The 16,896-nt window shown below is 48.0% G+C and overlaps 1 protein-coding gene across 1 annotated transcript in view; it reads right to left on the bottom strand.

Moving 5' to 3' along the window:
* LOC134352653 (cyclin-dependent kinase-like 1) overlaps positions 1-16,896 on the bottom strand; it is an 82,864-nt gene that overhangs the window by 30,552 nt on the left and 35,416 nt on the right. The window contains exons 2-3 of the mRNA XM_063059993.1: positions 15,369-15,490; positions 764-836 (exon numbers count right to left, since the gene is read on the bottom strand). Of these exons, the coding sequence (XP_062916063.1) occupies positions 764-836; positions 15,369-15,490 (195 nt within the window). The remainder of the gene's footprint in view (positions 1-763; positions 837-15,368; positions 15,491-16,896) is intronic.

The raw sequence follows: 16,896 nt of genomic DNA, 5'->3' as shown, positions 1-16,896 counted from the left end.
ATTTCTGCTAGTCCCAGAGCACCACAGCACGGAATACAGGGCAGGGGCCGGAAATAATTCGGACGACGTATACCTCAGGTTGGGTCGAGTTGCTCTCCGGTCTTGGCATTCAACTTGCCAACGTCCCGTCACCATGCCAGGAGATATCGCCAGTGCGTTGTTAATTTGTGGTGTCCCCTCTGAATGCTTGGCCTTTATCGATCAGCTGACCGGTCCTCATTACGGTAACTCAGCTGAGGTGTGGGGAGGGAGTCTCGTCGCTGGCCGGGTGCGGGGCGAGCTCCGTGCGCTGTGGTCGGGAGTTCCGCCCCCAGCGGCTCATAAACGGGACTGAGGTCTGTACGTCTGTTTTGCAGAACTGTTGGCGGGAAACCGCCCTTCTAGCAATTCTCTTGCTTGCGCCGTGACTCTCACGGACGCCCAGTCGAATGCGTGCCCCTCCCGACCTTCGTGGGTAGAGACTATGTGGGTTTCCTCGCACGGTGACAAAACGCTTGCGGCTTAGTCCAGTTAGTCCTGACGAAGGGTCTCGGCCTGAAACGTCGACCGTACCTCTTCCTAGAGATGCTGCCTGGCGTGCTGCGTTCACCAGCAACTTTCATGTGTGTTGTTTGCAGGTAAATTGCCAAGATCGGAGTACAACTCAACCCAAGGCCGGGTGCTGCTGGCCCCACTGAGCTGTCCCAACAGTCTGCTCTTAATTCCTCCACCTTAACACCCCCACCAATCCCCAGTTGCATTCTGGAAGGTTCCCCACACTTACGTTGTGCTTGTGGCAGAAGCTGACGGCCTGCAAGGTCTGCCGGATGATGCTCTTCACCTGATCCTCTGCAACCCTGGGGGAGGAAGGAGAAACAGTCAATCGCACCTCACCCTCCGTCCCGAACTGGGTCAAACGTCGTCTGCACAAGAGGAGCTCGTCCTGATTCAGTTTTCTTTTAGAAGTCCCGTTGCATTATTTAAAGGGCCGACACCAGACGCAAGGAATCCGGTATTCATCGTCACAGAGTCTCAGTTCACCTAACAATTTAATTATCCTTTTTTTTTTAAAACCAGCAATTCCAGATGGCGGTTTCGCTCCGTTGCAAATGAGCTGGATGAATCCCAGATTAGTTGATTACCGCATTAAACGCTAACGAGACCAGTAATGGAAGAAAACCACAGGATGAACTCAAGCCTGTTTGCAAATCAACCACAGGAAATTGCTGATGAACTGAAGCATTTCATTACATCTGATACTAAGCAGACAATGCCATAAACACTCCTTGTGTACAGGAAAACGGTTAACGTTACAGGCCACCGAACCTCTCTCCACAGATGCTGCCTGACTGACTGAGCGTTTCCAGACCTGTCTGATTTTATTTCAGATTTCCAGTACCCGCATGTTTTATTTGCGATTAATCCTCTGAGCGCGTGGGACTGCCGTGAGACATTAGGCCACTGGCGGCAGGAGGGGTGGGTGACGACGAATCCAACCTGTCGGATCGTGCCGGGGTCCGGCCGCCACTGGAGCGGATTCGAAGGCGGCAGAACCGAGGCGAGGCAGAGTTGAGGCCCGAACACGTATCAAAGTGGCAGTGACCAGGTCCGCAAGCCAGGAGTGACCTGAGCATTGGCCGATTTAAGGCCAGGTTGGAAAGGTCAGGGTGCGTCGGGGCTGGAGGCTGGGGACGGGCTGGTATTCGGCTCGCAGCTCCGCGAGGATTACTCGTCTCTGCGCTGAACTGAGGCCGTGGCCTGCAACCAACGGGCTCCTGGATCAGCCGCGGTGACGACCGGCTTCGTCTCCATGAATCTCCTTCTGTGAACCTCAGTCCTGAATGTGATTTGCTTATTTTATTGTTTGCATGATTTGTTTTCCTCTCTGCACATTGGGTGTTGTTCTGGGTTCATTTGGGTTTCCCTGTTTTGTGGCTCCCTGTAAGGAGGTGAATCTCAAAGTTGTATAACGAATATGTAACTTTGATAATCAAAGTACTTTGAACTTTGAAACAACCGAATCTACAACCGGCAAATAAAGTGGGTGAATAGGTCGTATCGAGCTTCGGTAACATCCCACGTCAGAGATAGGGAGTTCCATCTTCCTTTGGATAGGGGAGCTGGGGTTGGCAGGGTGGGGGTGATACAGAAGAGAGGGAGAGGGAGGTGGGAAGAGGGGTAGTGGGAGAGGAGGAGAGAGAGGGGGGAGGGAGGGTGGGAAGAGAGAGAGAGAGAGAGAGAAGGGGAGGGAGTGATAGAGAGGAGGGGGAGGGAGTGATAGAGAGGAGGGAGTGAGAGAGGGGGGAGGGAGTGAGAGAGGGGAGAGGGAGGAGAGAGGAGATAGAGAACATAGCCTTAATGTTAGATTAGGACCATACAAGGGGTCATTAAGCTGGACAGTGGAAAATTGGAAGTCTCTTTCCCTGAACGACACAATTGAGGGCCATGCAAAGGAGGGTGGGCAAACATAACCGTCGTAGCAAGATCATCCACGTGGGAACAGATAGTAGAACAGGCTGAAGAAACTAATGTGACGGGGTGTGTAAGGGAGCCCCCTCCCCTACAAGGTCCTCCTATCCGACTGTACTTTACTGGAGAGCAATTGGTGTTTTGCATTTGCATGGGCAATTTTATTTGGTTGTCACCAGTTCTTCTCCCGGACAATGAAACCAGTAGACCAAACAACTACCTTTACACAGAGCTTTGGAGTGATCACGCCTGGAGTAAGACGTGCAGTTTTGGTCACCCTTCCAGTGAAAGGGTGCACGTCGGTGATCAAGTGCAGCCAAGGTTCACCAGCCTGTTTCCTGGTTCAGCGTGAACGTCAGGCGACAGACCGGGTCAACGAGGCTGCATTCTCCGGTGACAGGAGAACTGATCGGAGGGGTTCGACGGGCTGGCTGCAGGTAAAATGTTACCCCCACCCCCCCCCTCCACCCACTGGGAGATTAGAGCCTGGGATCACAGCCTCAGGAGGAGAGGGTAGGACATTTAGGACAGGGTTCAGCAGTCAGTCAGACAGCACTGAAACAAACCATACTCTTCACACTAGTCCCATTTAATTCAGTCCAGGTGCAGGGCTTCAACCCGCAACATCCTTTCCTCCCACAGATGCTGCCTGACCGGCTCAGCTCTTCCAGTAGCGTGTTTGTTGTTCCCAGTACCTGCAGTCTCTTTTATCTCCCATTCTATTTCTTATCAAAGTATCTATACAGTATACAACTCTGAGACTTGTCTTCTCCAGATAGCCACAAAATAGTGGAAGCCATTCAAAATAAATATATACCACCCCACGGGCAAAAAAAACCAAATCACACTAATGGCAACAAGAACATCAACCCCCCCCATGTGGAAAATCAGGCTGACAGCAACAAGAACATTAAACCTCTATCCCCCCCATGCAAAAAACAAATAGCACAAATGGCAACAAAATCATCAGACCCCCAAACCCAAACTCTCTGTATACCCGTGACCGTTCCGTCACCCGCAGCTCCAATCTAATTAAATTTGCTGACTACACTACATTGATTGGCCTAATCTCAAATAATAATGAGGCAGCTTGCCGAGAGGAAGTCATCACCCTGGCACACTGGTGTCAAGAAAACAACCGCTCCCTCAGTGTCGCAAAAACAAAGGAGCTGGTTGTGGACTACAGGAGGAATGGAGACAGGCTCACCCCTATTGACATCAATGGATCGGGGGCTGAGAGGGTGAACAGCTTTTAGTTCCTCAGCGTAAACATAATCGAAGATCTCACATGGTCTGTACACACTAACTGTGTGGTGAAAAAGGCACAGCAGCGCCTCTTTCACCTCAGACAGTTGAAGAAGTTTGTTGTGGGCCCCCAGATCCTAAGGACTTTCTGCAGGGGCACAATTGAGAGCATCCTGACTGGCTGCATCACTGCCTGGTATGGGAACTGTACCTCCCTCAATCGCAGGACTCTGCAGAGAGTGGTGTGGACAGCCCAGCGCATCTGTAGACGTGAACTTCTCACTATTCAGGACATTTACAAAGACAGGTGTGAAAAAAGGGCCTGAAGGATCATTGGGGACCTGAGTCACCCCAACCACAAACTGTTCCAGCTCCTACCATCCGGGAAATGGTACTGCAGCATAAAAGCCAGGACCAACAGGCTCCGGGACAGCTTCTTCCACCAGGCCATCAGACTGATTAATTCACGCTGACACAGTTGTATTTCTATGTTATATTGACTGTCCTATTGTACATACTTTTTATTACAAATTACTATAGATCACACATTCAGATGGAGATGTAACGTAAAGATTTTTACTCCTCATGTACGTGAAGGATGTAAGTAACAAAGTCAATTAAACTCAATTGAATGGGTTGCAGGGAAAATTTAGTGTAGAATAGGGGTGGGAGTGGGGGTTTGATGTTCTTCTTGCTGCTTGCGTGATTTGTTTTTTTTGGTGCGTTGAGGAGGTTGATGTTTTTCTTTGAACGGTTTCCACATTTTCCTGTTTTGCGGCTGTCTGGAGAAGGCAAATCTCAAAGTTGTGTACTGCAGACATACTCCGATAATAAATGTACCCTGAACCTTGAGTTGGCATGGACTCCATCTCTATCGTATGGAATTGTGGAAGTGAAATGGGAACTGAACCTTTATAGTTTTACGGGGGCACTGGCCATCCGGTTCAGTCAGTCGTGTTCCACCTCTCAGCAGGTCAACAGGCCATTCAAATGTGAGTGAATTCCATTCGAGTGGAGGAGTAAAGGTCAGGAATACACAGCTGTCTTTGGTTCCTTTCAACGTCTGAGTTATTTATTGCAGTTTTAAAGACGCATCTCCCTCCCAGGGAACCACACAGTTATGCCCCTTTCCTCCACAGCTGTGCAATCTTTAATTAAACTTCATTGCGGTCGTAACTTTTTCATTCCAACGAGCGGAAAATAAAATGGGGAGAAGTTTGTGTTAAAGGCACTCCTGTTTGAAGCCACGTGCCGTGTGCTCACTGTTCTCCCTCAGCTGGGCCGCTTGCCCTCGCGCTGGCTGGTTGGTATGCAGAGCCGAGCCCGGCTCCGACTGTAAATGTACTCAGCGGCTGTGGCAAACAGTGTGGTTGCTAAAGCAACTCGGAACTGCCTGCTGCACTCGGTTTTCCCTTCCCTCGCCAGCTGTTCTTTCCTTCTGCCTGCTTTCCATCGATGCCTCCCTCTCTCTCTCTCTCTCGTTCATCACTCACTACTCTCCCTGCCTGCTCCGGTTCCTCTCTCCTCCTTGCCGCCCCAGCAGCGGCTGGACGCCTCTGGAACTGGAGGGGCTGCCTTCTGCGTTTGCTCCCGAGCGCAGTGAGCCATTTGGCTGCAATCTCCTGGGCTAAGGCTTGACTGGAGGCACAGGGTTGGTAGCTCAGACCCAGGTTCACTGTGTGTAGCCTTGACTGATGCCACAATGAGAACACCTTTGGCCGTCCATTCTCTTGGCGAGGTGCAGGATTTGAAAAACAACTAACTCACTCTACCTACTGAGGACACACTCTCAAAGTTTTAGGAACAGCTTCTTCCCCTCTGCCATCAGAATTCTGAATAGTCCATGAACACTACCTTTGTTCTCTCTTTAGACTTTTTAAAATTTTATTTAAAATATTTTTATTGTAATTTATAGTTTGTTAATGTATTGCACTGTACTGCTGCCACAAAATAACAAATTTCATGGCATACAATACTGCTCAAAAGTCTTAGGCACGGACGTATAGTTAGGGTGCCGAAGACTTTTGCGCGGTACTGCATTTGTCAACGTGGAGCGGAGAGCGAGTTTGTAAATCTGGCGGGAGCAAAGGATGTTGGGAATGGCGAGGGTGGAGCGCCGCGGGAGGGGTGTGGGGCAGGTGGCGCAGAAGGAGAGCCAGGGGCAGGTTGTTGCAGGTGCAGACACACCTACCCATGAGACACCAGGCAAGGTCTATATCTATATATATATATATACATATACACACACACTTACTGTAATTCAGTTTTTTTTCTCTATATTTATTTATCACGCATTTCATTGTACTGCTGCCGTAAAGTTAACAAGTTTTATGATATACGTTGGTGACGTTGAATCTGATTCTGATTCTAATTGTTTAATGCTATTGTGTAGTGACTTTGGGATGACATCAGTTGTAGATATTACTATTGGGACAATGTATATCCTGTTCATGTTCCATAGTCTTTCAATTTCCTCTTTTAATTCAGCATATTTCTGGTGTTTTTCACTTGTTGATTTCTGTTATGTGTGTTTGGGATGGCTGTATCTATTAAGTAAGTTGTTCTTGCTTGTTTATCCTGTAGTTTTATATCTAGACTGTTGTTATGGATTGTTCTATCCGTACTAATGAAAACGTAATGATAATAATTCTAATTATTTAATTTAGTCTGGTCACTGTAGTAACTGAAATGCCCCCACGCACATAGCCTTCATTGCCATGCAGCTGGAATTGGACACAGCTGCAACAAGTTTACGAAACGGGAAAGGTTTTCTTTGTTGTACTGTATTTCATTTTACCCTTTAATTAATAAATAAAATCAAAAGTGTGTGATTTTTAAATTTTCATTCTAAATATTCATAGCATGCACATTACAAGAAAAACATTTAAAGCGTTGCACAGTTTTCAGGCCGTATAAAAATTTCCTGCTCAGAGCAGCTGTAAAAAAAAAATTAGAGGGAACGTTGCCTCCCAGACAGATCATAGCATACATAATTACAGTACTGTGCAAAAATCTTAGGCATGTACACTAGAGTGCTTGGGGACTGTACTCTGCCACAAAAAAAAACAAATTTCATGACATACGTGAGTGATGATAAACCTGATTCTGACATGGGTCTCTATTGTGGACTGAGTGTGGGTGGGGGCAGGGTGAGGGGAGGGAGTGGGAAGCACCAGAGAGACATTCTGTAGTGATCAATAAACCAGTTGTTTGGAATGAAATGACAGCTGGCTGTGTTTGCCTCACCCCTGGCACTCCTCCTCTGCCACCCGTCCCACAAACCTCCCATGGCGCTATGCCCTCACCATTCATAGAAGCATAGAAAATAGGTGCAGGAGTAGGCCATTCGGCCCTTCGAGCCTGCACCGCCATTCAGTATGATTCCCAACATCCTTTGCTCCCGCCAGATTTGCAAATTTGCTCTCCGCTCCACATCGACAAATACAGTACTGTGCAAAAGTCTTAGGCACCCTCACTATCTACTGAATGTGTATACCTCAGCCTTTTGCACTCACCTGTACGTAGAAACAGCAAGAAGAAAGCCAGGTCTTCGTGCACGATCGAGCACTTCCTGTAGCCTCCTTTGTGTTCCTTCACAACTTACTTTCCTAGCTTTGTACCGAGAGTAAGTTTACTGACCATACCATCAGTGATCTCATCCAAGTCATTTATAAATCCTGTAAAAACTGACCCCAGTCCCTGTGGCTCAGAACTTGAGTGGCTAAGTACAGCTCCAACCCCATATACAAGTTCAAAGGTGGTGATGAATCAGCACACAGGAGGGAGATTGAAAATTTGGGTGAGTGGTGTCATAACAACAACCTCTCGCTCAATGTCAATAAGACAAAGGAACTGATTGTAGACTTTAGGAGAGGGAAACCAGAGGTCCATGAGCAGATCATGGGAGGATCAGAGGTGGAGAGGGTCAGTAACTTTAAATTCCTGCATGTCACTATCTCAGAGGACCCGTCCTGGACCCATCATATAAATATGATTCCAAAGAAAGCATGACAGCGCCTCTACTTCCTCAGGCGTCTGTGGAGATTCAGCGTGTCAACGAAGACCTTGGCAAACTTCTATAGGTGTGAAGTGAAAAGTGTGCTGACTGGCTGCATTATGACCTGGAATGGGAACACCAATGCCTTTGAGTGGAAAATCCTTCAAAAGGTAGTGGATTTGGCTCAGTACCTCATGGGTAAAACCCTCCCAACCATTGAGCACATCTACATGAAACATTGCCATAGGAAAGCAGCATCCATCATCAGAGATCCTCACCACCCAGGCCGTGCTCTCTTCTCGCTGCTGCCATCAGGTAGAAGGTGCAAGAGCCTCAGGACTCACACCACCAGGTTCAAGAACAGTTACTACCCCTCAACCATCAGGCTCTTGAACAAAAGGGGGATAACCACACTCATTCCATTTCTGGTGGTCCCACAACCGATGGTCTCACTTTAAGGACTCTTTACATTCTTATTTCAAGTTCTCATGATTTATTGCTACTTATTTATATCTGCATTTGCACAGTTTGTTGTTCATTGATCCTGTTTACAGTTACTGTTCTATAGATTTTGTTGTTCATTGATCCTGTTTACAGTTACTGTTCTATAGATTTTGTTGTTCATTGATCCTGCTTACAGTTACTGTTCTATAGATTTGCTGAGTATGCCCACAGGAAAAATATCTCAGGGTTGTGTGTGGTGACATGTATGTCCTCTGATAATAAATTTTACTTTGAACTTTGTTATTTCTTGGCAACTAGTAAAACACCATATATGCCACACCGTTAATGATGTTCCTTCAAGAGGACCGCAACATTGTTGTGGGGTTTGGAGGTTTGCATACCTCAATGACCTGGAGAGCTACGCTGGCTGGAGTCAGGGCTTTATGCTTTGGCTCTTGGTAGGGTCACCCATGCCAAACAGGTCAAAGGGTAGAGGTCAATCAAAGAGTGGTCCACTGGTCCTCATGGTTCGGGGGTTCAGCTCAGGGCTAACAACCCTGACTGGTCAAAACCTGTTATGGAAACAACAGTGAAGAATCCTTCTTCATCTGAGTGTGATGGTATTCCTGAGTCCCCCATGGGACTTACATGACCGACAGTAGTGAAAACAGAGCCACTGACACGATGAACGCCACCAGAGATGGAGGATCTTCATTGCTGTCCCAAGCGCCAGTGGCGTAAAGGGCAGTAAGAATTACATCCTATTCCATAAGGTTTTACTTTCTGCAATAACCTTTGATGAGTATACTTAGATCTGCAGAGGAGACAGCTGATGAAGGGGCTCAGCCCAAAATGCCAGCTGTTTATTCCTTTCCATAGATGCTGCCCAACCTAGAAACATAGAACATAGAAATCTACAGCACATTACAGGCCCTTCGGCCCACAATGTCGTGCTGACCATGTAACTTACTCCAGAAACTGCCTAGAATTTCCCTACCGCATGGCCCTCTATTCTTCTAAGACCTGCTGAGTTCCTCCAGCAGTATGTTGCAGAGGACTCTGCATCCCTGGAAAGGATCGTGCAAAAAGAAAGGTCACGTATAGATGGTGTGGAGAATGGAGGCTCCAAAAAGAAAATACTTCTTATAAAATTGGAAGAAATGACTTGTGGAATGCCGATGTTCTTTTGCCATGAAGTGAGCCCAAAGCAGTGGGGTTCTGGTAGTTAGGATACAAGCTTGCTTTATTGTTCCCTTCATCAAATTAAATCACCAAAATCAGATCATATTTCTCACTCTGTCTGTCGGCTAATCCTTCCCCCCCCCTCCTGCAGAATGATTTCCTTTGGCTGTTTAGCCTGGCCTAGCTGAACTCTCAGAATTCTTCCCCTTTTAGGCCTTGGTGTGAGGTTTCAGGCAGAGTGCGGCCGTTGCCAGGCAACCAGCTGGTGACTCCCTGATAACGTGCATTGGCAAAAGGCCTTAGTGCCACCCACGCCGCCAGAATGTGGAACGCGAAGTGTCTGCCTACATAACGAGGAAAATCCCTTAACCTAACCAGATTTAATGACCATTCATCCTTGGATGAGAGCGAGGGGCATCCTCACAATGGCAGACATCCCACCCTGCAAAAACTCATTTCAGGGAGGTAGCACCATCAATTTGCGGGAGACTTCCAGGAGAGGTGGGATGTCTGCAATAGAGTAGCTCCTTAGCAGCTGGCCAGCCAGTTTAAATAACGTTAGCTATGCTAATGAACGAATGACAACCGTTAAACTCACCTCAACATGTCTTTACAGTCTTAACCCACCATGGACAATAGAAAAGTCACTGTTGTAAACAGTGCAGCGAGCAACACTGTCATTATTTTTGACCCCTATTAGGCAGGGGTACACTTTAGTGTAGTCTGGGGTGACGTATGTTTTATTTTTTTTGGAACACTCTGCCATGGCGTGCTCTCGCTCGCGCCCTCTCTCTCTCTCGCGGCTCGCTTGCTTTCTCTCTCGTGGTCGCTCTCGCGTTCTCTCTTGCTTTTCTCTCACTAGCTCTCAAAAAAAAATTGATTTCAGTGATATTGTATATAATTTGCGGGCATCAGGGAGCCACTATTCATATGCAGGAGACTCCCGGAAGTTCCGGGAGAGGTGGGATGTCTGCTATGGCTTTTGCAATCGCCTCTTCACCCAGGTCGAAAATATCTTCTCCAATGCTTCCAGAGGAAGTAACGGTTCCATTAAGGAGTTGAACTAGCCCAGCTAAAGCAAGTAGCAACATAAACGCCTGGTGGAGGTGGATACAGTAGGGTCTTTTACAAGACTCTTACCTACCTGGAAAATAGAGGGCGATGCAGTAGGAAAATTCTAGGCAGTTTTTAGAGTAGGTTACATGGTCGGCACAACATTGTGGGCCGAAGGGCCTGTAATGTGCTGTGGATTTCTATGTTCTACGTTCTATATGAGCGAGTCAGACTGTCCCAAACTCAAAAAGCCTATCAACACACTACCTTGGGTTCCTTGCTGAAACCAAGCCGCTAATCACCCCAAAATAAGTTATAGGAGCAGAATTAGGCCACTCGGCCCATCGAGTCCACTCCACCATTTCATCACGGTTGATCCAATTCCCTCTCAGCCCCAATCTCCTGCCTTCTCCCCCGCAGCCTTTCACGTCCTGATTGATCAAGAATCTCTCACCCTCCACCTTAAATGCACCCTTAATGAACTTGGCAACCACAGCCACCTGGGGCAATGAATTCCACAGACTCACCACCCTCTGGCTAAAGAATTCCCTCCTCATCTCTGTTCTAAATGGACGTCCCTCTATGTTGAGACTGTACCCTCCGATCCTAAACCCCTCCCCCACCAAAGGAAACACCCTCTTCACATGCATTCTATCAAGGCCTTTCAACACTCGATAGGTTTCAATGAGATTCCCTCCCTCCTTATTTTCTAAACTCCAGAGAGCACAGCCATTACGGCTTATATGATAATCCTTTCATTAGGGATATGGGGAGAAGGCAGAAAAAGGGTACTGATTGTGGATGATCAGCCATGATCACAGTGAATGGTGGTGCTAGCTCGAAAGGCTGAATGGCCTACTCCTGCACCTATTGTCTATTTTCTAATCATTCTTGTGAACCTCCTCTGAACCCTCTCCAATGTCAGCACATCCTTTCGCAGATAAGGGGCCCAAAACTGCTCACAATACTCCAAGTGAGGCCTCATCAGTGCCTTATAAAGTCTCAACTGCATAGGAACCTGATATAAATAGACCCTGATGAGGGCAACTTGGATTAAGGTCAAGTCAAATCAAGTTTATTGTCATTTAACTATTTACATGTATACCATCAAATGAGACAACGTGTAATGTTGTAAAGTACAGTAGTACACATAACACACAATAACTTATGAAAGTAAGGATTAAATCTACAGATGAATTACATATAAAAAAAATAAAGTGCATAAATTAAATATTGTGAAGTACAGAACAGATTAACCGGTAACACTTTGAATGTGATGCAGCAGGGAGTTCAGAAGCCTAATGGCCTGAGGGAAGAAACTGTTTCCCATCCTGACTGTTCTTGTCTTTATGCATCAGAGTCTCCTGCCTGATGGTAGAAAGTCAAAGAGGATGCTTGATGGATGGGTGGGATCCTTGATAATACTAAGAGTTGGTGATAGAAAGGTGCCTGTTGCAGGCAAGGAGAGTTAGCTTATTACCTACTGTAAATGGAGCACAAGACCTTGCACGCCAATGCAGAGGGGATTCAATGGCGTCAATATAGCAGTGTGAAGACAATATCGTAAATCTATTGTCAACAACAATGTTGGGATGGCAAGATTGCGTCCCATTTTATGCATGAATAAGACAAGGGCAGAAAGATTAGTGAATGATCAAATGTTACTGTGGAGAGCAAAACCTACAATTATAAGTAGGGGTGAAAGGGAATCATTGTTATTATGTGCATGCCATATGACATCATCAATATGTGCCGCGTCATATGACATCATCAATATGTGCTGTGTTGTACAATGTAGATGATCGTGGTCTATGATCATGATTGTTCTTGGCAAATTTTTCCACAGAAGTGGTTTGCCATTGCTTTCTCCTGGGCAGTGTCTTTACAAGACAGGTGACCCCAGCCATTATCAATACTCTTCAGAGATTGTCTGCCTGGCGTCAGTGATCACATAACCAGCACTTGTGATCTGCACCAGTTGCTCATACGACCATCCGCCACCTGCTCCCATAGCCTCACGTGACCCTGATTGAGGGGCTGGGCAGGTGCTACACCTTGCCCAAGGGTGACCTTGGGCCTTACACCTCCTTTGGTAGAGATGTATCTCTGCCCTGTCACCCAAAGCCAATATATTTTTCCTCAAATAGTGGAGCCAATATTGCCTGTGTGGCCTCATTAGTACAACTGTAACAATACTTCCCTATTTCTAAGCTTCAACTCATTTTGCAGTAATATGACAATTGCCTTTGTATCTACTGGCTGAACCCTTAGCATCAGACCTCCTAAGGTAAAGACGTTTCTTCACCCTGCCGCCCTGGCATTATAAAGGTGAATCAGTACTTAACATAGATATTGGAGTAAGCAGCGTATATTAGTATCAAAGTAGAGAGCATTCACTGTATAATTAGGAAAGATAAGTATCAGTCATAGTCATAGAAAAGTACAACACAGAAACAGGCCCTTCGGCCCATCTAGTCTGTGCTGAACCATTTCAGCTGCCTCTGACCGTTGAGAGCACAGAATCAAAAATAGCATAGCCTCCCATCAACTTCCGGGTTTCATTACGGTGGAACGACTATTAGAATGATTTGGGGAAGTGAGACGTTGTATATACTTGAGACTGAAAGCCAAGTTCGAAGTACATTTATTGTCAAAGTGTGTGTCCATTATACAACCATGACCTTGTGGAGATTTTACCACTGGGCATATAACTGAGACCCTGAGTCTGGGGTTTGATCAGCAAAACACACAGGTTTAAAATGATTTGGAAAAAACAGCTGCAGAGGCAATGGGGGACTTTCATTTAAGAAACTCAGTGAGTTGCTGTGGGCTCGTGCGCTCAGACCAACAGAAGGATGGAAACAGATTCAATAATAACTCCCAAAGGGCAATTGGATAAATACATTAAATATGAAATACTAAACAAGAGAAAATCTGCAGCTGCTGGAAATCCTGCCGAAGGGTCTCGGCCCAAAATGTTGACTGGTTACTCTTTTCCAAAGGTGCTGCCTGGCCTGCTGAGCTCTCCCAGCAGACGTGAAGTACTGCAAAGTTACCAGCAGGAAGTGGCAGAGCGGATTATAAAAGTCACATGCACACTGCACAAACGGGGTGCCGACGCGACGTACCGGTCAGCGCGCCGCTATTACAGCTCGGGGCGTCGGAATTCAGAGCTCCGTCCCGGCGTCCTCTGGGAGGAGTTTGTACGGTCACCCCGTGACCGCGTGGGGATTCCCCCGGGCACTTCAGTTTCCTCCCACAGTCCGAAGGCGTACCAGTTGGTAGGTTAATTAGTCAGTGTAAATTGTCCCATAATTAGGCGAGGTTAAACTGTGCTGCTGTTGCCATGGTTCAAGGGGGAGGGAGGGAGGGGAGGGGGGAGGAGGGGGAAAGAGGGAGGGGGGAAGGGGGGAAGGGGGAAGGAAGGAAGGAAGGGGGAAGGAAGGAAGGGGGAAGGGGAGAGAGAAGGGGAGAGAGAGGGAAGGGGAGAGAGAAGGGGAGAGAGAGGGAAGGGGAGAGAGAGGGAAGGGGAGAGAGAGGGAAGGGGAGAGAGAGGGAAGGGGAGAGAGAGGGAAGGGGAGAGAGAGGGAAGGGGAGAAAGAGGGAAGGGGAGAAAGAGGGAAGGGGAGAAAGAGGGAAGGGGAGAAAGAGGGAAGGGGAGAAAGAGGGAAGGGGAGAAAGAGGGAAGGGGAGAAAGAGGGAAGGGGGAAGGAAGGGGGAAGGAAGAAAAGGGAAGGAGGGAAGGAGGGACAGAGGGACAGAGGGAAGGAGGAAATGAGGAAAGGAGGGAATGAGGGAGGGAAGGAGGGAAGGGGTAAGGAGGGAAGGGGTAAGGAGGGAAGGGGTAAGGAGGGAAGGGAGGAAGGGAAGGGAGGAAGGGAAGGGAGGAAGGGAAGGGAGGAAGGGAAGGGAGGAAGGGAAGGGAGGAAGGGAAGGGAGGAAGGGAAGGGAGGAAGGAAGGATACTACTACTACTATGTCGACTCAGGCCTAGGGGGCCGGCGTCGGGCACGATGACGGACTCTCCACTTCTCCCTCTCCCTCATCAGTGTGTTCAGTTCATCTACATTAGCCGCGCCGCTGTCTTCTAGGAGCGTGTTGACCATAGTCTTGGGAGGGGGCCCAGGGTTCATCCTCCCGTGCTTGGGCTCCCATATGATGACTAGGCGGGCAGGTAGCTCGGGGTGGCGTAGACAGTGCCCCGCTAGTTGCAGTCTTCTCACCTCGATTTTAGTGGTGAGCATCGGTAGGTTGTTGTAGAGCTCGACGTTCGTCATGTGCTGTTGCCAACACAGGAAGGATGGATGAAAGAATGAATCTACGGAGGGGATTAAACAGTAAATGTTTCAGGCCAAGACCCACCACTAGGACTGCAGAAGGAAGCTGGAGCACCCAGAGGAATCCCATGCAGTCACGGGGGGAACATACAAACTCCTTACAGACAGTGGCAGTAGTTCCTCCAGGATTTTGTGCCTGTTTGCTCAGGATTTCCAGCATCTGCAGAATCTCTTGTCTGTAGGATTATGAGAGCTATTTCAGACTGCCAGCGGAGCCTCAGTGGGCCAAATGCATCTCTCCCATGCAGGGCGAGTTAAAGGCATTCCGTTGTCAGGTGGATGGGATGACATCCGATTGACCCCTGAGGTCGAGCGGTGCCATGCTGGTGTGGACACTCAGTAACCTGGCAGGGAGCCATGGGGGCAGTCGCTGGGCATGACCATGGGCTTGGGGAGTGAGACAGAGCAAGGGCCAATCACACCACCCTGAGCTCAGCTCTTCAGAGCTAAACGTCTCAGTTTTATCGAAAGAGGAGCAGGGACATGGAGCTTAGGAAAAGAGAGGGAAATTCTAGGCAGCTTCTAGAGTAGGTTACATGGTCGGCACAACATTGTGGGCCGAAGGGCCTGTAACATGCTGTAAATTTCTATGAAATCGACGGGTGATTATAACCTCCTGTTTAAGAGAGATAGAGGAAAGAGGTCAGGTGAACCAACACTCACCCTCTGGGGTACTTGTCCAGTTCGTTCAGGACCGTGTGGTCACAGTATTCAAAGACCAGGTGCAACTTCCGCTTCCTCCGAAATACCTCCAACAGGTTGACCAGGTTCACGTGCTTGAGTTGCTATCGAGACAAGAAGTGGGTGTTACACAGGCGCCCAATCTCCCACCAGGAACTTAAAAGCAAGTTACACCACCTCTCACGCCCCCTTAAAATAAAAAGCCGCCGAAGACACCTAGCGCGGGTGACGCGGTAGCCTAGCGGTCCGCGTAGTGCTTCGCAGCACCAGGCTCAAATCCCGCCACTGTCCGTAAGGGCTTCGTGCATTCTCCCCTTGACTGCGCAGGATTCCTCCGGGTGGCTCCGGTTTCCTTCCGCATTCCAAAGGACGTAGGGTTCGGGTAGGGTTTGGTATGTTGTGGGACATGCTCTGTTGGCGCTGGAAGCATAGCGACACTTGTGGGTGTTCCCCAGCACGATCCTCTGGCCCGCGTTGGCTTGTGACGCAATGATGCAATTCACCGTGTGTTCCGACGCACTTAATAGACAATAGGTGCAGGAGTAGGCCATTCGGCCCTTCGAGCCAGCACCACCATTCACTGTGATCATGGCTGATCATCCACAATCAGTACCCTGTTCCTGCCTCGTCCCCATATCCCTTCACTCCGCTATCTTTACGAGCTCTATCTAACTCTTTCTTGAAAGAATCCAGAGAATTGGCCTCCACTGTGTGAAAAGGTTTTTCCTCAACTCCGTTCTGAATTGTCTACCCCTTATTCTTAAACTGTGGCCTCTGGTTCTGGACTCCCCCAACGTCGGGAACATGTTTCCTGCCTCTAGCGTGTCCAATCCCTTAATAATCTTATATGTTTCAATCAGATCCCCTCTCATCCTTCTAAATTCCAAGTGTATACAAGCCCAGTCGCTCCAATCTTTCAACATATGACAGTCCCACCACCCCGGGAATTAACCTCGTGAAACTACGCTGCACTCCCTCAATAGCTAGAACATCGTTCCTCAAATTTGGAGACCAAAACTGTACACAATATTCCAGGTGTGGTCTCACCAGGGTCCTGTACAACTGCAGAAGGACCTCTTTGCTCCTATACTCAACTCCCCTTGTTATGAAGGCCAGCATGTCATCAGCTTTCTTCACTGCCTGCTGTACCTGTACGCTTACTTCCAGTGACTGATGGACAAGGACACCTAGATCTCGTTGTACTTCCCCTTTTCCTAACTTGACACCTGAAGAGGTAAATGTGGCAAATGCAGATGATCCTTGATTTATATATGTGTAAATAATACTCCGTTGGTTACCTTATAGAACACAAGCAAATAGGAACAGCAATAGGTCATTTGGTCCCTCAGTATGATCACAGCCGATCTGCCCCAGGTCTAAGCCCACAATTCCCCGATCTTTCTCCTTCCACTTTAAATACCTTCATTGATCCAGCCTCCACAACCTTGAGAATTCTGGAGTTTCTCCGCTTCTGTCAGAAGTTCCCACTTGCCCCAGTTATAAGGGATTG

This window comes from Mobula hypostoma, chromosome 10 (assembly GCF_963921235.1).
Source record: "Mobula hypostoma chromosome 10, sMobHyp1.1, whole genome shotgun sequence".
NCBI lineage: Eukaryota > Metazoa > Chordata > Chondrichthyes > Myliobatiformes > Myliobatidae > Mobula > Mobula hypostoma.
The sequence above is the reverse complement of the archived record's forward strand: the minus strand, read 5'-3'. Positions and strand labels throughout refer to the sequence as shown.